Source organism: Drepanopeziza brunnea, assembly GCF_022702325.1.
Source record: "Drepanopeziza brunnea f. sp. 'multigermtubi' strain 214-2 chromosome Unknown ctg10, whole genome shotgun sequence".
Taxonomy (NCBI): domain Eukaryota; kingdom Fungi; phylum Ascomycota; class Leotiomycetes; order Helotiales; family Drepanopezizaceae; genus Drepanopeziza; species Drepanopeziza brunnea.
The window spans coordinates 400,824-423,482 of NW_027094073.1; the positions used below are offsets into that span (position 1 = coordinate 400,824).

Below are 22,659 nucleotides of genomic sequence, written 5' to 3' on the forward strand. Positions count from 1 at the left end.
TCCCAAAGACCCATTCTTCAACACCAACATCAACATCACCACCACCACCACCATCACCATCAACTCCTTATCACCACCAACTCCTCATCACCATCACCATCACCATCACCATCACCACCACCACCACCACCCTTAACACATCACCCCCCCCCCCCCCCCCCCCCCAAAAAGAAAGCAGAAAAAACAGACAGCGCTTCGTAGTAAGTACCCTAGTACAGTAGGTAGGTGAACAATCGTCGTAACTACCTTCCTCACCTTACCTCACCTCACCTTACCTTACTCTCCTCGGCTGGATTGCCAAGATAGCTTATCTATTTACATCTATCTGATTCATTCATTTATCTATCTATCTATTTATTCCCATCTAATCCTTTTCCATGGATTCAGAGCGGCTGCCAGCTGCCGAGTGGAGGTTCGAAGCGGCGGAGGGCGTAGAGAGGCGGGTGTAATAAGTACACCGCTAGCCGTGGGTACTGACGCCAGCACTGGCCGGGCGCAGGTATCACAAGAGGTGGTCAGAGACAAGAGATAGACATCGAAAGCCGTTTTGGGTGGTGTTTCGAAGATTTTTTTTATATGCGTTATATACATTTTATACATTACATCCTTGGAGCTCGAGTCCAGTCCGGTCCGGTCCGGTCCGGCTGAGAGCAGAGATTCAGACGTACAATGCCTGCTGCCACCACCCACACCTCTCCGCCGGCAGGTTATCGACCCGCATCTCCGTCCGGTTCAGCCCGAACTCCATCAGCATGCCGACCCCGCCCGCCTCCACCGCCGTGCCCTCGCTGCTGTACGTCCCAAAGGCCGGCAGCCCCTCTCCGTTCGGGTCGCCGCCCGCAACGAAGTTCATGAAGTAGCGCTGCATCATCACCGCCAACGTGTCGTTCTTGACGGCCGCAGCAGGGCCTTCGTAAAACGTGTACATGACATCGTCGCCGTGCAGTGCCGGCGGCACGCTGAATAGGTAACTCCACACCCGGCCCCCCTCTCCCGGTCCCGGTCCCGGTGCCTCTCCCCCGGGCTTCTGCAGGGAGGAGAAGGCCTTGCTGAGGTACTGCGCGTTGCACGAGAAGAGGGCCTCCGAGACGATGGCGGCCCCGCGCGACACGGGGTTCGTGTAGCCGAGGCTCCCGTCCAGGACGTCCGGGTAGAGCGTGTTGAGGATGTAGTCCGAGGCGTTGGTGCGGTCCGCGTCCGGGAACGAGACGTCCACGACGTTCTGCGAAAACGTCTCGGGCGTGAAGACAAAGGGCGAGGTGAAGATCAGCCCTTCTTCCAGGTTGTGGCCCGTCATGAGGTGCAGCGACTTGTCGAAGCTGCCGTCGAGCAGCGCCTTGCCGGGGAGCTGGGGCGCGAACGTGCCGTCTACCACGGGATCTAGCGCGTTCGGTCAATACGATTGCCCCAACGGAACGGGGAGAGGGGTTGAAGTAACAGGCTGGCGGGAAAGAAGCCCAAGAACGGACGGATGGACGTACTGAATACAAAATCCCCGTACTTCGCCTCCCCGAGCATCATCAGATTCACAAACTGCAAGTCCGCCGTGGGCAGCTGGCGCGCCTCGGCCAGGGTTTGCACGCCCGCGAGGCTCAGGAACCTGGCGTAGATGGCCTCCTGGCGTTCCATGCCCGGGACAGGCAGGAAGGCACCACTCTGCACAATCGCCTGCTGGAAGGGCGCCTTTGCTTCGGGGCCTTTTCCCCCGTAGGCCGTAATCTGATGCATGATGCTGCCCCCGCCGGCGGATTCTCCCATCACGGTCACGCGACCCGGATCGCCGCCAAACTTGGCGATGTTGTTCTGGACCCACTGCAGGGCGAAGCGTTGGTCGAGGAGCCCAACGTTGGGGGTGCCCTGGTCGCGTTCAAACGTTTTGCTGGAGAGGAAGCCCTGCGACGCAATCATCAGCAACCTGACCACGCGAGCTGGCGTGGGAGAGGAGTCGGGGACACACAAAGGCCCCGAGACGGTAGTTGATCGCGACGTATATCACTCCTTCCTTCTCATCTCGCTGACTGGCGTTCAGGAGGCCAACACCGCTACCATATTGCGTCTTGTAGCCCATGGTATACCCACCGCCGTGGATCCAGACAACGCTTCATCATCCAGCTCCCGTCAGTTACATCCGTTAATAGAAAGTTGATGGCGAGGTAAGCAACTCACACCGGCGCCCCCTTCATCTTCATATTCTCATCAAACACCCTCCTCGGCACCAACATATCCAGGAACAAGCAGTCCTCGCCCTCGTCCGGTAGGCCCGGCGCCCCCCTCGTCACGTTGGGCGGCGTGTACCCGGCCGGGATATCGAGACTCCCAATGCCTTCCGTCAGCCACTTCACCATCGTGGCGCTCCATCCCGGGGTTGCGTTCGGGCAGATGGCGCGTCGGGAACCGTCGTTGAGCACCCCCCTCGTCGTCGGTGCGCTCGGCGGTGCGAAGCGCAGATTGCCCAGCGGCGGAGCGGCGTAGCGAATGTTGGAGAAGTTGTAGAATTGGCCGGTGGACTGGGGTCGCTGTTAGTATGGATGTGTGTGCGCAGACAAGAGGAGGTACGTTCGTTAAATTGGCCCTGGTGGAGCTCGTAGCCTAGGTCGATTCGCGGATCCTCTTGGGGAGGCCACTCTGCACTGCCCAGCGCGACGGCGACGAAGATGGCCAGGACGCAAAAGACAGGTGAATCGAACAACATATTAACTGGGCCTGGGCAAATATAAAGAGAGTGTATTTCAAAGCTGAAATTTGGAGCGAAAGTGAGTCGCCAGATCAGGTCCCTTCCGAGCGTTCAAAATTTGGCCCTTTGAATGATGTCGACAGCCTTATCTAATGCCCATCCCATACTCTGGGTGCCCGACGCGGTTCCATGGGTTCCATGACATTCCGATGCCAGTGTCTTGGAAATGGAGATTCTCCCAGGAGAGCCCCATGGCTCGTCGTCGTCGGTGCTCGCACACATGGTGGTATAGTTCGAGGTAGTTCCAGATGGTATTTCCAGATGGTATTTCCGGGCCCCCAATCGTAAGCTGCGCACGACTTGGACCCTGCTGGGCTGTCCGGCTATGGAGATCTGTCTAGTGTAGCGTAGTGTAGCGGGATTCGTCAAAATGCGACCAAAGTCTATCCGGCTCCTCGCTGGGATCACCCCCTTCCACTACAGTACCGGTAGCTCTTCGCCCAGGTGCGTCCCATTCATCTTAATTAGATTTCAACTGCCCTGAGCAAGTTCTCGTAAGGCAGTGAAGGCAGTGAAGGCAGTGAAGACAGTGAAGGCAGTGTTGTACCGGTACGAGGTTTTTACTTTTTGGTTGTAGTTGGATCTGATTCGATCCGATCAGCGCCTCTTGGGGGGGTTGACGGCTGTCCTGTGTCTCGCTCCGGTGGCTGTACTGCGCACGACGGCAGAGAGAAGAGAGGGAACGGGAAGGAGGGATCCCAGGACCTCGGGACTCGTCGACTCGGGGAATTTGACTTCCTGGGATGTACCCCCCGCGTCAGCCCTGGCTTCTCAGTCGAAGTCAATGCAGAGCCATATACGTAGTAGTAGTAGTACCTAGTACCCCTATCGAAGCTACTACCTATCCACTCCATAGATTCAGACGACTTTTTCCAATCTCGATTCTCGCTTCTTTTCCCAAAAAGGCTGAGGATCACGATCACGATCACGATCACAATTGCAATTGCAATGCATTGAATGCGCAAAATAAACATAGCTGCGGCGAAATCGAGCCACCAGATCCTTTCGATCTGGTTGCAAAACGAAGGTTTCGAAATGCTTCGCACAATTTACTTGTATAACCTTTTCGTGCAATGGGCTCCGGCACGATCACGTGCCTGCTCCACGCGGTACACGATCCGCGACTGTGATGCAGATTGCGCGTGCGGTGGGTACGGTGGAGCATCGTAGCTCATAATGTGCGTGCCGTGCTCAAGAAGCGCAGATAGATAGATGGTCGGAATCAAAGCCGAGAACGCGACCTCGTCGCCGCCTTGCGTACCTACTTTTCTAACGCATCACCGCCACCTTCACAATCTCGACTCGGCTACGTCGAACAGTATGCATTCCATCAGCAATCTTGACCAGGCTTGTTTCGTCGGTGAGCAAGGACCGTACCGGTACTTGGTTATAGGGACACCTTCAAATTAGTTCAAAACTAGGCATCGGCATCTTCCCGAGGCAATCGCTAGGTGCGATCATAACAGGTTCGTGTTTCATTTTGATCAGGTGCGGAAGTGACTCTCTAGATTTTGACTGTCTGGTACTGTATAGACTTGTTAGGGTCAACATGGCCGAGTGCGACCCGGGGCCCGGGATTCTGTACTGTGGGAATCGGGAATCGGGACGTATACTGAATTGGGTCCGTGGTGAGTACGTGCTGTGGTGGTTCAGAGAGAACATGGCATAGGGCCAAGCCTTGCCGTCGGCGGAGCTGGACCGTCACGGGGGGTGTATACCTTATGTACCTGTGTATACTCCGTACGGAGGTGGTTGCGGTTTGACTAGTATGAAAGGTGTGGTGTCACAGAAAGAGCGTAAGAGAGTTCCGACGGAACTTCCGTCTCTCCATGATCTTTTTCGGGATCTCCTGATATGATGACTTCCGGATCCCGGGTCCGGGGATGATGCTTCCGGGCATAGCACAGAATCGAATAAGAAGTTCGTCACATCATTATCAAACTTGATGGTTTCACTTCCTTTCTCGTCCGCCGTGGATTGTCAGTCGATGCTTGGCTTGATCTGAATGAGGGACAGCGAACACTTTGCATTCGCGATTTTGTCGTTTCCGCCAGTCAAATATCGATCCGTTTCATCTTGCCATATGTTCAGAGGTATCCAGCAACTACTACGAGCTTGGAGAGATGTGCCATCCGGGCTCATACTATACTCAAACACGGCCAGTCCCATCACTCTCCCTTTTTTCATTCCGGAGGATCACTGAGGAAATCAGTAAGTGAACTTAGAAAATTATACCGAAGACTCATACCGCCCATGATATAGATAAATGTTGCTACTACTACTACTAGTAGTACTACTACTACGACGGAATAGATGACATAGCATGGCGACATGTACGGAAGCCAGAGCAAGGGAAGTTTCTCGCCTACCGACCGGACAGCAATCTATCTACTATCCAAACACTTTTGTCCTAGTATTGTAGGCACCAGTCGACGAAGTGTCATACCGACTCAATGGCTTAAGCTCACGCATAACGAACTGTGAGACCATCTTGACACTAGCCGATTGATCCAATCATAGCCCTGCTCTTTCGACGAAAATGGAGAGGAGCAGGTACGCAAAAACCTTTTCAATTCGGTTGTCAACTGAAACCTCGAAGTGAGCCGAGGGCATTGAGAGCTCTCAGTTAACTGAGTTCGCCGGAAAACCTATTCCGTTATGTTTGTAAACCGGAACCCCAGGTGACCCCGGTCGGTCACTCTGGGCTCCCAGATGAGTTTTGCCTTATTTTTCTATCGATGTAAATACATGTATATCAGCAAGTAAATAAATTCGGCCGAAGGCTACCCACATCTTGATTTTTTTGGCCCGTTCCGAGCGTCAGTATCTTTTTCTGACGGGGGTCGTATTGTATCGTATATACGTATGTTTATTTGTTTGTTGTACCGTCTTTTGCGTTTTCTGGCCAAGTGCCGTGCCCTGCGTAGTGGCAGGTCTTGTCCGAGTCAAGCTTTAATTGGATCCTTCCATCAGTGCTTGTCTTCTCTACCGGTACTCTCCCCCCCCCATGAATAAATGTCGGACCCAGTTTAGGCCCATAAATCATAGAGCGGTGGTTTCTTAATGGCTCAAAGCCTTGTCAACTCCACTATATAGACTAAAAACCGGTTCAAAGATACTTTTCAAAGCCGAATCCTTATAAGTTGATTGGTTTAAGCCTTGGTAAGATCCCTTGCGAAATTATACTTTCGACATTTATTCATGGGGGGGGAGAGTAGCTTCAGAGCAACCTTCTTCTCTATCCTCTATCCCTCCTTCCTGCACCTTCCAGCCTCGCCAATCCCCCATGATTCCGTATATACACCAGCAAGGAAAAAATCCGGCAATGCCACTGCCCAGAGTTTCAATCCAAGCCCGAGCCGACGATGAAAGAAACACAGTTTCTCTTTCCACGCCGAATTGCGTTTTTCGTGTTTCGGGCCGTGAGAAGCTTCTGGTCCATCAAGCAATTGAAACACGTCAATTCAAGCCTTTGACAAGACGAGAAGGTGCCTGATACCTGGTTTGTAGCCCGGGCACGAATGGACACCGTACAATGATGGACAGAAGGGGGAAAAGATATCAGCGCCGAGCAGCCCCGGTGACAGGTTGGCGCGACGTCCGCCCGAGATATCGGTTATATTTCCGTATACGGGGTCTATATGCATGTCTCGGCTCCAGCAAAATCGACTATACGTATCATTACCGGTATCATGATCATCATCAACGTCATCCTGTTGGCTAGTTATAGCTAGGGCCGAGCAGAGCTTTTTCAACGTTGAACATACCCAATTCGAGAGCAATCCAACTCTTCATACTGTATATACTTTGTCAATATCTACCTACCCACACTTTCCCCTTTCCTTCCAAGGAAAGCTTGTACCTTTACTTATACCTGTACCTGTACTGTACCTGTATCTATCTACGTATACAGCCAAAGAAACCCCAGCCGACACTCTAAAAATGAACCAGATTCTGCATTCCCGCCGCCCTTGCGTTCCATTGAGGCCGACCACGAGCTAAACCGTGGCCTAGTATCGTACCTACTAGTCTCCCCCCAAGTTTTGATTTTCTTCCGTTTGCAGTTGTGGTTTTCGTATCTGATTTCCCCATTTCCTCCCTTGGGACGCTACTCTCGTACTTCCGTACGTACTGTATATGCGTATATGCGTATATGCATGCAGGCTGATGATATACGGAGATACGAGCCGTGGGTATGTGGCTGACGTCATGACCGGTGGATATACAGAGTAGGTAGGTACACCTCTCTACCGGTATCGACGTGCGCTTGATCTTCTCTCTCCACGGATCTCTCCCCCTTCGATCGTTTCCAGGTTCGGGCATTTCCATCCATCAATCGATTCATCGTTACTATCATTGTCTTCTCGTACAGCTGATAGGATAGATACCATCTCGGTTACTATTCACTCGTTCATTCAAGCTGTCTACCCGGTCACCTCACTTCACCTTACTTTCACTATCGACCCCCGCCAAATTTCTCGACCTTAACACAAACACACATACACACGCACACACCAAAATCCACTCGAATCGAACCAGACACAAACTCTCCCTCTAAGGAAAAAAGACCAACGCTATGCTGCAGACGCTCCCCATCGTGCTCATCTCCCTCTGCGCGGTCATCATCGCCGTTGGCTTCGCGTCGCTGATGGGGATCGCCTTGAAGAAGCAGAATACCCGGCAGATTGCCGTCTAGCGGGGGCTACGGGTGGGATGGATGATGGGAGGGCGGGCAGCATGCCATTCGAGTCTGGGGAGGAGGGGGGCGGGAAAGGGCAAGGGCAGGGGCAGGGAGGTGGGGGATCTTGCTGTGTGGTGAAGAGGATGGAGGTGAAGGGTGGTGAGAGGGAGAGAGGGAAAGAGGGAGAGATTCAGAGAGCGGTGGCAGAAGGGAGGGAAGAAGGACAGAAGAAAGGACGGAAGAAAGGATGGATAGAAGGGTCTCCTCACGTCAACGACAACTAAGACCGGCAGCAGTCACAATGACAGGCATCTATCCACTTACAAACTGCACCATCTCCTTCTTCCAATCAGCCGGACACCTATCACCGTCAATGTACAGACCAGACGGATAGACACCAGGCGCTGAAACAAATTTGCAACAGACATCTCGACCATTGCCCTCCCCCCTGCGCGTCCAACACATTCTAACCCAACCCTCTCCTTCGCCATACTGCCCATCCATCTCGGATCTCCTATCCTAGACGTCCACCTCTGGCATCTAACATTTCGATCTGCAAGCAAGCATTTGGTATCGACACAAGGCGATAAATGACACCAAGAAGAAATAATCTCTTCTTCACCCTTCTTCGCTGCACCTACACAGCACGAACGTCCAATCTCTCCTAGCATCCACTCCACTCCACTCCTCCACGAAACGAAAACGAAAACGAAACGAAACGAAACGAAATGAGGGCTTGGGCAAGGCAAGAAAGGCATCAATTGGCTTGACACCTCCTTCACGCCATCATGTTTACGATATCTGGGAAGTGGGATGGAAACAGGTTCAGGGAGTGGCAACGGCAATGGCAATGGCAACTGGCAACGGGATTTTAGATCGGAAGAGGAATCAAAAATCCTGCTGCTTAAGGAGCATGTAAGTATAAACGTATGTATGTATGTATGTATGTATGTCCGACGTACAGATAGGGCAGCAATCGTAGCCTCGAACTCGAAATCAAAATCAAAACCTAATCCGCTGCTCTATCACACTGATCGGTTACTGGAACTATTGCCTAGAGAAGAGGCGCTATAGCTAGGTAATCACCGGCAGTAGATACACGTGTGTTTACCGGTGTACCTATGTGTACCTAGGTATGTGTACCTTATCATGTCACAACCCTTCTTCGCTCATTCTTTCGTCCTTGTTTTTGTACCCTCTCCTCTTATTTTTCTTTTCTTTTCTTTCTTTTTTTTTTTTTTTTTTAAATGTATAGGATTGTGATCACTTTGTCTGTCTGTCTACCTGTTCTGTTTTATTTTATTTTATTTTATTTTATTTTATTTTGTTCTGTTCTGCTCTATTCTGTTCTGTTTCGCATGCATGCATGCATGCATGCAGGTAGGAGAGGGATCGAAAGTTCTCTACCCCGAGAGGAGGAGATGATGGTGGTATGATTCTTTTTGTTCTTTTTGTCTTTTTGTTCTTTTTGTTCTTTTTGTCTTGGGGTTGGGGTTGGGGTTGTTGGCATTAGTATCGTCTCTTTCAAAGGATATTTTATAGCTGGATATAGATTAATGATTTTATATATTTATGTATATGTGTATATATGTATATAGATTTGTATATATGTGTATATATGTGTGGAGAGAAAGTGAGAGAAGGGGAGAGAGAGAGTGAGTGAAGAGGGGGGGAGAGGGAAAGAGAGAGAGAAAGTCGGCCAGCCAGCCAGCCAGCTTGCGGCAGCGAAAAAGTCTCGCCGAGGAGGCCGCACTGCTGGGTAAGCTGTCGCTCGCTACGCGGTAGCGAGCCGGACAAACGGAGCGGATAGAAAGTGAGCGATCGATCGATGGATCGATCGATGGATGCGTGCATCATCAGAGAGAAGCGCAATCAATTGCATGCAAAGGGAACGGGCTCGTATTGTATCAGCGGAAGAAGCAGAATGTGGTCCCGTGGTCGTTATTGTATTGTTCGGCTTGGGAAAACTTAAGAGATAAGTGGATAGATAAGTAGATAGATAGATCGCTAGATAGCTAGATAAATGGTTGTTTGATTAGTTGGTTGGATAATTGGCTGGCGTCTCGCTCGCGAGTCGCTTACCGGTTTGGTTTAGATTAGTTTGGTTTGGTTTAGTCTGGTCTGGTTTAGTTTAGTTTGGGTTCAACTTTTACCTATAAGAAAACATATATCTATCTGCTTTGCTCTGCTTTTTGTGCTTGACGATATGTGAAGAGGAATAATCGCTTTGTATAGTAGCGATCTGAGATCCTTCTTAACATTAAGCTGGGTTTATCGTGTAGGATCTTAGAGCATCCCGTTTATCATGGGCTTCGCGATGAGTTTTGCACTTATTATCATTATTATTAGTATTAGTATTAGTATTAGTATTAGTATTAGTATTAGTATTAGTATTAGTATTAGTATTAGTATTAGTATTAGTATTAATTAGTATTAATTAGTATTATGTTTTTTTTTCTTTTTTTTTTTCTTTTTTTTTTCTTTTTTTTTTCTTTTTTTTTCTTTTAAATCGGGCAGCTAGCGGCAGCAGATTCATTGATTGAACCCTCTCTTCCTTCCCTACCCCTTCCCTACCCCTTCACCACCGTATCTTCCCCCTCTTCTCCTCTTCCTCTCCAAAAGATAAATATCAATAAGAACACAGACAGAAAGTAAGTCTAAAATCCGAATAAGGAAAGTGAGGAGAACAAAGAGTATAGAATGGAATGGATGGCGATCAATCAAGATTGGTATTATATGTATATACGTATGTACCTATGTATGTAGTTGCTCGAGTCCAGGGTGATACAATATTAGCCGGCTCATTTATATGACTACTCTATGTCTGCGGATGAGGGGGGGAAAGAGAAAAAAAAAAAGGTGGAGGGGTGGGGGGTTGAGTTTATCAATCGCGTATTGATCTCTCAATTGACGAACGAATCTCCATAAAATGTCTTTTCATCCAGTGTATAGACACATTACACACCTAATTGCTTACTTATTTACTTTCCTCCTTACCTTCTCCCTCTACTACTACATCCTTCTCCCCATTCTCCACTTTGCCTCTTGTCCCGCTCTTCCCCTTAAGACTTCGACTAGCCTTCACCAAACTGTCAGCACCAGGATCAATCCTCCTCACCAGCTCGCTTTCTCCCTCCTTCTCCCTCTTCCCCTCCCCCTCCGAGTCCGGGACATCAAGCGCGCTCTCCTCCTCCTCCCCGTCGCGGATGAGTCCGGCCTTCTTGAGCTCGTGCCGCCGCTTCTTCTCCATCTTCCTGATGGCGTCGGCCGTCAGGTCTTGTCGGACCATCCTCTCCCGCACGTCCTTCTTGCGCGTCTTGTGGTCGCCGACAGTGATCAGGATGCCCGCCGTGGTGTTGACAGTGATACTACAGCACAGGATCACCGTCGTGAGGGCGAAGGGCCGGACGTGGTAGGAGATGGTCCACGTGCACAATCCTAGTGAGATTTGGAGGATGGAGTGGCAGTCGAGCAACACCACGATCGCGACTAGCATCCACAGGGGAAACGCGTAATGGGTGGAGGTTTCGTGGGGCTTGTAGAAACTATGACTCTTGGCGAATTTCTGCTGGTGGTGCTGCAGCTTCTCAACCTGCTCCGGGCTCAGGACTGAAAATTCTTGCTTCTCCACGTCTTGCACTTCTTCGGGCTGGACAGCGGGGAGGTCTGAATCGTTGGCGAGCTTGGGGAGGGATTTTTCCCGCCGCAGGCGCCAGGTTAGGCGGTGGTAGTGGGCGATGAAGCACATGTGGTAAGTGTCTACGGCGCGGAAGGGGGCCAGGCCGTCACCCACTATGGCGAAGAGGGCCACGAGGACGTTGTCGATTACGTTGATCATGTATTCCTTGCGGGAGCCGCTGACATTGACCCAGCCTGGAGTAAGTCAGCACCAGTCATACAACAGACACAAACATAATGGAGAGAGAGATGAGGGATAGGAGCGCACCAATCAAGAAGAGGACCCAAGCGAGTCCGAAGGCGGTGATTAATACCGCGTAGAGAGTGACAAAAAACCCAAGGGGTTTCGAAACGTATTGCTTGAAGCCCTTCATGCTCCTCTTGAATTTCGAACGCCGTGAATGCAGCATATGCCTGACATGGTCATTCAGTTCCAATTTCTCTTCCTCGCTCCAATCAGAAAGCCGAACGCCGTGCGGTAGCACCGCGTAGTAATTCTCATTCACATTAGAGCTTATCGTATTCAGCGTCGCACCCGATGCCATCCTCCTCGCTGCTGGGCGCGCCTCGTCTTTCGGGGCAACCATGAAGCCCGTATCATCATCGCTGGATGTCGTGCTGTCGTCTTTCGTAGGCCGTCTGGTCAGATTATACGTCGGTCGTCGATTAAGGTATCTCCCAAGATCAGGGACGAAGAGGGAGTTTTGCACATTGGTGAGAGTTTGCAGGGTCGAGACCTCTGGGTCTGCGGGAAGTGTCAATAAATATCAAGACTGACAGCCACCGCACTCCCAAGACCAAATCTCGAAACTCAATTTCAATACCAAGAGTCGCTTAAACTCTCAAGCTCCAGAACTCAGAACTCAAAACTCAAATTCGAATCCGAGCGAAAGGGAAGTTTAAACAGGGCAGTGAAGGAGGGAATATGCCGGGAAAGCTTACCAACAAGATCCAATAGATCAACCAAATCCGCTTCGTACTCTGCATGTCCATTGCCCACGGCCTGCTCTCCACGATCTCTCTCCGTTCTCCCTTCAATATTCGTCCGCGCCCTCCTCAAGGGCCTCCAGAAACTCGCCGTCGGCTGACTGATCGGCCTCCTGTCGCCCGCCTCCCTTCTCGCCGACACCGATTCATCGGGAAACTGCACCCTTGACGTCTCCTTCTCCCTCGGACCAGCCGCCGGTTTCGCTGTCGGCTCCTCCGTTACATCCGGCATATAACGTTCGCACCTGCCCGCGGCCAAGCTCGACGTCAGCGCCCCCCTATGCGGATCCGAGAAGCTGCGATTCCGCCTCACGCCCTCTCCTGCGCCCGCGAGATCCGCATTCCCGTTGCGATTGCCGTCATTCGAAGCTGTGCCGGGAGCGAAATCCAGCGTGCTGGTCCCTTCGACGGGACAGGCACCTGGCCTGAAATTCTGCACAGAGCTGAGGCGGCGGATGCGGATCGAAGGGCGGCGGCCGTAAGCGCGCGGTCGTTCGGGTGCGCTGCCTACTGTGACGGGGGAGAGAATGCTAGAGCCCTGACTCCTTGGTGAATCGGTCCTCACTCGGCCGGGGACTGCGTCTTGGAAATCCGGGTTTGGATCGGGGACGTTGAGCTGGGGGTGGTTGTGGTTGGGGTTCCGGTCGGCCATTGCATTGGCTATGGAGAGAGAGAGGTAGGTAGGTAGGTATTATATTAAAGAAGGAGGGAATGGAATAGCGCTGAGCGCGAAGGTAGTGGCAGTAGTAGTGGTAGTAAGGGAGTGAGTGAGTGAGTGAGTGCTGAAACAATAGCTGTCCGTCCTGCCTGTCGATGAGTGAAGGATGCGGCGATAACAATCCGCACCGATGGATGATGAAAAGGGTCTGCCGCTGTCGACGCAGTGACGTTAGAGCAGAAGCCGACCAAACACCTTAAACTGGGTTAAAGCTGCACTTGAGGGGAATTCGCTTGTTTTTCACCCCGTCGGCATCGGCATCCGGGATATCCGTGCTAGTTAGCTCAACTGCGTCATGCTGACAAAGATATCGATTGATAGCTGCACAATGCATTTCTCATCCTTTCATCCATCTTTTCTCTCTTATCTCTGTTTCGCACTTTCTCGAGCTATTTATTTTTATTATAATCAATAATCATTCAACTCACGGTATATTCTACAGTGAAACGTGGCCTCGTGAGCGAAGGATGGAATCAAAAACAACTCATTCCGGCGACGCGGCGGGCCGGGCATGAAAGCTTGATCTGCTAAATACTCTCTCTCGGCTGGGCGGGAGTGGCGGGAAAGATCAAGAAAGGGTCGAGAACGACAGGGACAAAGGCTGCTAACGAGGAATGATAGACATGTTTTGAAACTATTGATTTCTCATAACTTGGAATTATCCGAATCCACACGCTACGGAATAACTCGCAACAGAATGATGCATCGCTATATAGCGGTGATGAAATGCTCTACGGAAATGCGATGTTGCTTGGTAAGAAAGGAAAAGTAGCGATCATTCGGCCCTACTCTATTGTCTCAGATCAGATGGTGCAAACGTTTGGCTTTGGAAGCACTGGAATGTCAACAATATAAAAGGGAGAAGGTGAGATTTATAATCTATACATGCGAACAAGCTGGCTGACTTTCCTCATGCATCTTTCTTTCGCGTCCCTAGATACTTATTTATATAAATAAGTAGCTAAGCATCCTACCCAGCTGTCGAGGCGTGGCGGTACGTCTGATACAAGTCTTGGGTGCTAAGCAGAAGTACAACTATTCAATGATCTTTGCTGAATGTATATATACATATACACACATTTCTTCACCTCAACCCACTTCTTTCTAATCCTACCTCTACGTCCTTCCCTTTGGTGGAAAAAAAATAAAAAATTCCGAGCTATTACTACCTATCCATGTCTGAAAGGGACTGGGTACCAGCTTAGTCCAGCCATCGCATCACGGGGTGTACCTAAACCACTCTTGCCGGACTGAAGATCTGGGCTAATCATACATAATTACCAGACTCAGATGTCTTTGTTTCATTTGCGTCGCGGCAGCTTGCAGGCTTATTGGATTGGGATATACTCATATCACTTGCCACGTGACATATACCATCTTGGCATCTTGGTTTTTCACTCTGGCCATTTTCCCGCTTCTCAGTCAGCCGCATCTTCATCTCACTATCAAACCTCGGGCTCTTCATCCACCCGCCTGCTCGCTCGTTTGGATCTGAAGCCTACCATAAACAGAACTCGGCATTGACTGCGATTGGGTCGGCAGTGAGTAGGCCTAGCAGTGAGTGTGTGCGGCACAGCCAACCCCCTTTTTCTCGCTCGCCTCGGTCTCGGCAAGCTACAGATAATATACTGTACAACAAACTACCTACACATACCCCACACGCGGAAGATCGACGGGAGTTATAGTAACGGTAACAGAACCTACCCAACCCAGATCATTTCTAAATACTTTCACATCTCTTTTTACCGAGCTTTTTGAATATTCTCCTCTTGGCTTTTTGGGTACGCACCGCTTGAATTTCATGATATGATATATTATGTTAGGTTGCGTTATGATCTGATCTGATATATCACCAGAGAATCGTTCTCTTCGTTTTGATCTTTGCCTTACTTCTGTCTGCGTCACAATACTATACACAATCCACCTTTTATATATCACAACATCACAACAACACCATATTACCTCTCTCTATAGACAACCAACACCCCCAAGCAAACCACCGCAGTCATGCCCATCCACTCCCGTTGGCAAATCCCCATCCCCACCACCTCCCTCCCAACCTTCCTCTTCACTTCGCCCACCCACCCTCTCCCCAAAACTCCCCTCTTCCTCGATGCCGAGGCTCCCACGACGAAGTCGCTCTCTTTTGATTCCTTCCGCCTGTGGTCGCAGCGCTTCGCCGCGGGGCTCGTCGCTGCCGGCCTCAAGCCCGGCGACCGCGTCCTCCTCTTCTCCGGGAACAACATCTTCTTCCCCGTCGCATTCATGGGTATCCTGATGGCGGGCGGGGTCTTCACCGGCGCCAACCCGGGCTTTGTGGCTCGCGAGCTCGCCTACCAGCTCAAGAACTCAGACGCCAGGTACCTACTATGCGCTGACGCCGCGCTCGAGCTGGGGCTAGAAGCTGCACAGTCGATTGGGATGAGCAAGGGGCGCGTGTTTACGTTCGACGATGCGCTTTCTGACGGGAACGGTCAGGGTCGTTTGGGCGTCCGGAATTGGAGCGTCCTCATGGAGAGGGAGAGCGTTGGACGCGGGTTCCAGTGGGTGGAGCCGAGGGATGCGAGGGAGGAGGTTTGCTGCTTGAATTATAGCTCGGGTACGACGGGTGTGCCGAAGGGGGTTATGATCACGCATTACAACTACGTGGCGAATGCCATGCAGTATAACTATATGCCGTCGCTGCATCCGCAGTATGAGGAGAGGACCAAGAAGGCGTACGTATGCTTATCCCGTTGCCTTTTTGGTTGAGGGGGGAGGGGGGAAGGGGGGGGGGGCTCGCTTATGGCTCAGAAGCGGTTTTGGCAAGGTAGATGAGATGGATCAATGGAGATGGTTTGCTAATGAAATACAGAAATTGGCTGTGCTTCGTACCCATGTATCACGCGATGGGCCAAACCATCTTCGTCACCTGCGCTCCGAAGCGCGGGATCCCCGTCTATATCATGAAGAAGTTCGATTTCGTGCAGATGCTGGAAACGGTACAGAAATTCAAGATCACCTCGTTGATCATGGTCCCGCCAATTGTTGTTGTATGTCCTAATACCAGTCAGCTTTTCGAGGAGGGGAAGAGAGGGCCCAAGGGCAAGCTCATGCTAATGGGAGAATTCAATAGGCCCTCGCGAAATCTCCACTGACCAAGAAATATGACCTCAGTAGTGTGCTTGATCTTGGCTGTGGCGCGGCGCCGCTGGGAGGAGATGTCGTCAAGGAGTGTGAGGCGTTGTGGAAGCAGGGTGATCGGAAGATTAGGGTAAGCGTCCCACAGCTTTCATTGCTTTCCAACGTGCCATCCTCATTTTCCCCCTCTTCCCCCCTTCCATACTCTCCATCGAAAGAGAGTGAGAAATTCGCGGCTAAGGAACAACAGCAAGGATGGGGCATGACAGAAGGAACCTGCTCCATCCTCGCCTGGGACCCGAACCTCGATATCGTAGCCGCCTCCGTCGGAGAGCTGCACCCCAACTGCTCTGCTAAAATCATGGATCTGGATGGCAAGACGGAAGTGAAGCAGGGCGACCGAGGGGAGATTTGGGTGCAGGGTCCCAAGTATGCTTCGATCGCCCTTTTTTTTTATGCTCGTGTGATGAGATGAGTCGAGATGCTGATTTCGAGAACAGCATCATGAAAGGATACTGGAAGAACCAACCCGCTACCGACGAGATTTTCGTCGACGACCCCAAAACAGGACGGTGGATGCGCACCGGCGATATCGCCTATGTAGATGTACGCCTCTTCCCGCCCTCCCATTTTGAATCGCCCCTTTCTCTCCTCTCCTCTCAGTCCGGGAATCTATCCCAGCTAATACCCAGCCCAGGAGCGTAATTGCTTCTACATCGTCGACCGCATGAAAGAGCTCATCAAGGTCAAAGGCAACCAGGTCGCGCCCGCCGAGCTGGAAGGCCTCCTCCTCGAGCACCCGCACATCGCCGACGCGTGCGTCGTCGGCGTCACCATCAACGGCGGCGAGCTCCCGCGCGCCTACGTCGTGATCCAGGCGAGCGGGCAGGGCCAGGTGACGGAGCGCGAGGTGGCCGAGTGGTTGGTGGGCAAGGTCAGCCGGACCAAGCGGCTGGATGGGGGCGTGGTGTTTGTGGATGCCGTGCCGAAGAATCCCGTGAGTGTGGCTCTTGACCCCCCCCCCCCCCCCCCCCCCTCCATCCCTCCTGTATCGCGACCAGCTCTCTTTCTCTTTCATCCTCATCGAGCTCTGCGCTTGCATCCGATGCTTGAATTGAAAGGGCATCTTTGCTGATTGCAATGGCTAGTCTGGCAAGATCCTGCGCAAGATCCTCCGCGAACGCGCCCAGGAGGAAGTCGGCGACAAGGTCCCCGCGGCGTCGAAGCTTTAGATGGCTCGCTCGCTCGCCTTGCTCAAGCGTGTTTCGTTGGCTGCATTTGCGTTTCGTTCCCCGGGCTCGCTTGCGGCGCCGGCCATCTTGTTGTACGTGACCAGGCAGTCCCCCGCGAACGTGGGAGGAGTGGAGGGAGGTACACTCGTCGCTGTAGGCTTATATCATACCGCTCTGCTATCTATTGTCCCGTCCACTCACAATATCTCATGCTTGTGCTTGTCATTGTTAGCGACTAAAACATCATTATCAACGCCCTATTGCATAGCCCAGAGACCAGAGGCTGGTATGGCCATTCCCACCCCCTCCCCCTCTCTTCCACTGTTTCTTTAGTCACAATGAATTCAGTCCTCTTGTATCTGCATTACAACAGGAATCCTGTCTGGGGCAGCTGGGTGGATGGGATTTTACTTGTATGGGGGGCCGGGGATGGGATGGGATTTTACTACTTGTATGGGGGGCACGCCTTGACTTGACTGCTGCTTTAAGGTGCAACATTTCACTTGGATGCATAGCACACTGGAAAGAGGGATAGCAGACTCTCAGCTAGTAGTATCATTCTGACATACTTCTCTATTCTTCATGCTAATACCTACACCATAGCCTCGGCCTTTCTCCCGACGATATACTACCGGTACGTAGCATTCCCAGATCTCGGTTTCAGCTTCCCAGATTTGGATATACTACCTACGTACGTCGTCGATACAGCTCTTCTCCTTTACGCTTTCTCGGAAAAGCTTCTCCCTCTTAGAGTTAGCGGTTCGTTCAATAGTCTGCGAGCTTAATAGTCTCAAACCGAGTCTACTACTACTACGTACTTACTACTACTACTACTATTTTCAATCCGTTTGCCATCTAGACTTCCTTTATAGCTCCGTAGATTTCTGCTCCGCTCACCAAGTAGGGAGGTACCGGTAGTAGTCGCTACGCGACTCACCTCACCTCGTTTTCCTCGACGGGACGACGGACGTGGCCCTGACCTTCTCCGCGCCGGCACGGAGACAGAGGCAGAGGCAGGCTTTCATGCTCGCGTCGCGTCGAGGTCTGCGGGACACGGATCCACTCTCCTCGAGGCATTACGTAGAAACAATCGACCCTGGAGGACCCTTGACAGAATAGACTTTTTTTTCCATACGTAGGAGTCGGCCGGAAGCGATGATATCATTCCACTTCCACCTCCACCTCCACCTCCACTTCCACTTCCACTTGCGACTCGTCGGACGAGTCGAAACGACGGAGGAGGAGGAGGAGGAGGAAGAGCTGCTGGGTCGGAGATAAGACAGAGGCGAGATGCTCCAATCAGCCGTGGTCCGTGGTGGATGGGAACGACCTCGGTCAATTAATGTACCTAGCTAGACACACACGGAAGCCGGTTGGAGCGCTCAGGCAGTCAGTCCCCCCCCTCCACCTCCACCTCCACCTCCATCTCCCCCTTCCCCTCCACCCCTACCCCTACCCCTACCCCCGTCCGACCCCACTCGACCTCGGCAATAGCCGGGGTTCGTTCATCTCTCCGTCTCACACGTGGGTTCACTGTGGGATCGCGGCAAAGGTGCCTGCCTGCCTGAGAAGATGATCCTGTTGCACTGCAGAAAGAAGTCGAAGCATCAGATCAGAGCGACGGCAACGTTAGAGTCGGTACGTCGGGAAGTCGGGAAGTCGTCAACGTTGGGCCAAAACACCAGAACACCACCGCACCCCGACTGCATCAACAGCCGAATTTGGAAGCCTGGTCCAAAGCCGAAGTTGCGCGTTGCCACCTAGTGGTAGTAGAAGTAGTACTACTACTACTACTTCTACTACTACTACGATACCTTGCCAAGAAGACTTGACTTGCACTTTCCCCCAAGCGGCGGTTCACAGACGACGGTACATTTCGCTTAATGCGCTCAGTGCGCGACAGCAACAATAGACTTTTTCTCTCTCATTTCTCCTATCCTCTCCTATCCTATCCTATCCTATCCGACGCGCAGGCTCTCAGCACTCTCGACTCCGCGACGTCTGGCAGTATCCATTCGGACTGAGGTGTGTCCACTGTTGACATCCCGTACTTGGTAGATATGCAGGAGAAGGGCCCCATGTCCCGTTTCCTTATCGAGAGACGGGGAACGGCGCAGTCTCATCTCACAGATCCGCAGTGAAGAATCAAATACTATGTATGGGCCCACAGCGAGCTGGCCGAGGGGTCCGTTGATTTGACAGCGACTTCAGCGACTTACTGTACTATCTCCCAGGATGGACCCCAGGACTTTGTCGAGTCCCCAGCCAGCCCTGCATACACGTGGTACCCACTTCCTGTGGTCGACGGCGATCATCCAATGAGACCTGAGGACGTAGTAGTAGTAGTAGTAGTAGTAGTTAGTAAGTAGTAGTAGTACTTAGTAAGTACTACTTAGTAAGTACTTACTACGTAGTACTACGTACTTACTACTAAGTACAGTAAGTACAGTAAGTACTACTCCTCCTCCTCCTAGCAATCGCCCCCCAGGCCCCCCACCGGCAGGCCTTGGCTCAGATTCCTAGTCCGAGACCCTAGCCAGGGAGATAAAGTCAAGACTTTTCTGGAAGCCTGCACTGTCGTCGGGCCTTTGTCCGTCCGGTAGGTACAGTAGAATACAAATACTACCCAACTACTATCCAAGACAAAATCGCCCCTCGTCCCCCTCGTCGCCCTCGTCAACCTCGTCTGCTCCCCAACCACGGTAGAGGCATTGTGACCAGTTGCGAGAACGAAGCTCAGCCCAGCCAGCTATATATCAATCACCTCGACGACAAGATGGACTATCCTCCTCACCACTACGCTGGCGACGGCGACAAGAAGACCAACACCAACGACGACCTCCGAGGCAATGTCGCTCTCAACTCGGCCGACGACCTGCTCGGGGCCATGGGATACGAGTCGGAGCTGGTCCGGAACCGATCCACGCTTCAGGTCGCCTTCATGTCCTTCGTGCTGGCCTCCATTCCGTACGGTCTCGCGACGACCTTCTACTATCCGCTGGTCGGGGGGGGGCCTACCACCATCATCTGGGGATGGTTGGCGGTGTCGACCATCATCCTCTGCGTCGGCGTGTCCCTGGGGGAGATCACCTCCGTGTATCCGACCGCCGGCGGCGTGTACTACCAGACGTTCATGCTGTCCCCAGCGTGGTGTCGGAAGATCATGTCCTGGATTTGCGGTTGGTCGTACGTGGTGGGAAATATCACCATCACCCTCTCCGTGAACTTCGGGACCACGCTCTTCCTCATCGGCTGCATCAACGTGTTCGAATCCCAAGCGGCCACCGAGACCGCGCCGGCCGTGGGGATCTGGGAAGCCGAGACGTACCAGATCTTCTTGACCTTTGTCGCCATTACGGTCCTCTGTAATCTGGTCTCCGCTCTGGGGAACAAGTGGTTGCCGTGGTTAGATGTGAGCAGAGATCCCGGATGGGTGGGGTGAGACTAACGAGGCTAGACTTTTGCCATCTTCTGGACGTTCGTCGGTGTCATCTGCATCGTCGTCTGTGTCCTGGCCCTGGCCAAAGCCGGTCGACGTGATGCCGAGTTCGTCTTCACCGAGTTCCAGCCGCAGTCCGGATGGCCCGACGGGTGGGCATTCTGTGTGGGGCTCCTCCAAGCCGCCTATGCGACCTCCTCCACGGGGATGATCATTTCGTGCGTCTCGTCCCATCTCCTCTGCCCCCTGCGGCGCGACATCTGACACAAGGTAGCATGTGCGAAGAGGTCCAAAACCCCAGCGTCCAAGTCCCTCGCGCCATGGTCGGGACCATCATGCTCAACACGATTTGCGGCGCGGTGTTCCTCCTCTCCCTCCTCTTCGTCCTCCCCGACATCACCATGCTCGCGAATCTCGCCTCGGGCCAGCCCACCCCCGTCATCATCTCCATGGCCGTGGGCTCCAAGGGCGGCGCCTTCGCCCTACTCGTCCCCCTCATCGTCCTGGCCATCTTCTGCGGGATCGGCTGCACGACCGCCGCATCCCGCGCCACCTGGGCCTTCTCGCGTGATGGCGCGATCCCGGGCTCAAAGTGGTGGAAACAGATCCACAAGGGCCTGGATGTCCCGCTGAACGCCATGTTGCTCTGCACCACCATCCAGATCCTCCTCGGGCTCTTGTATTTTGGATCCTCGGCTGCGTTCAACGCTTTTTCGGGCGTCGGCGTCATCTGCTTGACCGTCAGCTACGCCGTTCCCATTGCCGTCTCGCTCATCGGAGGCCGTTCCCATATCAGCATGGGCAAGTTCGACATGGGTAAGCTCGGCCTGGTGTGCAACTTTGTGGCGCTTGGTAGGTCTCTCCTGATGATGTGCTGTCGCCGCTCTGCTCACACGCGTGACAGCCTGGTCTGCTCTCGCCATCCCGCTCTTCTGCATGCCCTCGACCATCCCCGTCGCCGCCGAGACCATGAACTACGCGTCCGCCGTGCTCGTCGCCTTCTTCCTCGTCGCCGGTCTCTGGTACTTCGTGTGGGGCAAGCAGAACTACGCGGGTCCTCCCGTCCAAGACGACGCGGCGATCGATCGCCGGACCTCGCGGATCTCGAGTGCGCATCAGCACCCGTTCTAGATAGTTTCCCCCTTGGCTGGGTGGTGGTGAGCCGCCTCCGTGGATGTATGTGACTGTGCAAGTGGTAGGTAGGGATCGAAGGTGAGATGAGATGAAGTGCTGGCCTATGCGAACCGACTCCGGAGCTGACGGACTGGCCTGGACCGGACGACTGGCTCTTCCATTGCAACTACAACTATACCTACCCATGCGAGCACCTGGCTACACGACAGCACCAACCATGCCTTTGCGAAGAACACCCACCACAGCAACACCGCCCCTGCGAAGCGACGAGAGATACCACGCGCCCCTGTCTGTCTTGTCCGTCTCGATATCATTGGAAAGGTGGGTATTGGATTTACGCGTGTCTGTGTAATGATGACAAACCCCGGTTCTTTTGGAAAGTGTCAAGAATAGCTGTCAATTTATAATGCAATATACCCCACGCAACAATAGATGCATATCCGCGGTTTTAGAGCCAGCCCTCTCTCACTACCGCTGGGAGGGGAATGGTGACCAAGGGATGAGGACTCTAAGCTGAAGCCACTGATGCCCCTATTCGTAACACATCCGTAACGTCTCGACGACTGGTCGATCTGGTCTTGTCTTGTCTTGTTATATTATATCATATCTCACTTGCTCACGCGCTACTGACCCTGGTTGGTACCCATCTACGGTATACACACGCAAGAGTTCTACACGCAAGAGTTCTACACGCAAGAGTTATACACGCAAGAGTTTATATGCAAGAGTTCTATACGCAAGAGTTCTATACCTATGCCAGAACAGCTAGAGCCTAACTATTTACCAATCAGTCAGCGTTACACCTGCCTCTCGGGTATTTGAAATCCGGCGAAGGGCCCCAAAAAGTTGCGACGTCAAGGCCCACTATATCGCATATTGTATATTGTATATCGCATCTCTTAATCTGATTGCTAGTAGGTGGGTGGATGGGTTGTT

At 52.4% G+C, this 22,659-nt stretch overlaps 5 protein-coding genes across 5 annotated transcripts; 3 read left to right on the forward strand and 2 right to left on the reverse strand.

The window, feature by feature from the left end:
- Positions 1-658: 658 nt before the first annotated feature.
- L3040_005955 (uncharacterized protein) lies at positions 659-2,956 on the reverse strand (the record flags this gene model as incomplete). The annotated part of the gene is made up of 5 exons (XM_007291406.1): positions 659-1,380; positions 1,482-1,893; positions 1,958-2,099; positions 2,167-2,507; positions 2,816-2,956. 5 exons carry the CDS (start codon positions 2,954-2,956, stop codon positions 659-661), a joined length of 1,758 nt encoding a protein of 585 aa, XP_007291468.1.
- Positions 2,957-4,054: 1,098 nt separating this feature from the next.
- Positions 4,055-4,403, forward strand: L3040_005956 (uncharacterized protein; the record flags this gene model as incomplete). The annotated part of the gene is made up of 3 exons (XM_066155928.1): positions 4,055-4,113; positions 4,186-4,200; positions 4,268-4,403. 3 exons carry the CDS (start codon positions 4,055-4,057, stop codon positions 4,401-4,403), a joined length of 210 nt encoding a protein of 69 aa, XP_066011242.1.
- A 5,989-nt stretch (positions 4,404-10,392) lies between these two features.
- L3040_005957 (uncharacterized protein) lies at positions 10,393-12,732 on the reverse strand (the record flags this gene model as incomplete). Its single annotated transcript, XM_007291404.1, has 3 exons — positions 10,393-11,288; positions 11,362-11,838; positions 12,036-12,732. 3 exons carry the CDS (start codon positions 12,730-12,732, stop codon positions 10,393-10,395), a joined length of 2,070 nt encoding a protein of 689 aa, XP_007291466.1.
- A 2,073-nt stretch (positions 12,733-14,805) lies between these two features.
- On the forward strand, positions 14,806-17,150 carry L3040_005958 (uncharacterized protein; the record flags this gene model as incomplete). The annotated part of the gene is made up of 7 exons (XM_066155932.1): positions 14,806-15,515; positions 15,653-15,830; positions 15,914-16,051; positions 16,169-16,347; positions 16,419-16,524; positions 16,616-16,915; positions 17,067-17,150. 7 exons carry the CDS (start codon positions 14,806-14,808, stop codon positions 17,148-17,150), a joined length of 1,695 nt encoding a protein of 564 aa, XP_066011243.1.
- Positions 17,151-19,926: 2,776 nt separating this feature from the next.
- Positions 19,927-21,720, forward strand: L3040_005959 (uncharacterized protein; the record flags this gene model as incomplete). Its single annotated transcript, XM_007291402.2, has 4 exons — positions 19,927-20,562; positions 20,608-20,807; positions 20,864-21,441; positions 21,494-21,720. The coding sequence occupies 4 exons, from the start codon at positions 19,927-19,929 to the stop codon at positions 21,718-21,720; spliced, it is 1,641 nt and encodes a 546-aa protein (XP_007291464.2).
- Between the last annotated feature and the right edge of the window lie 939 nt (positions 21,721-22,659).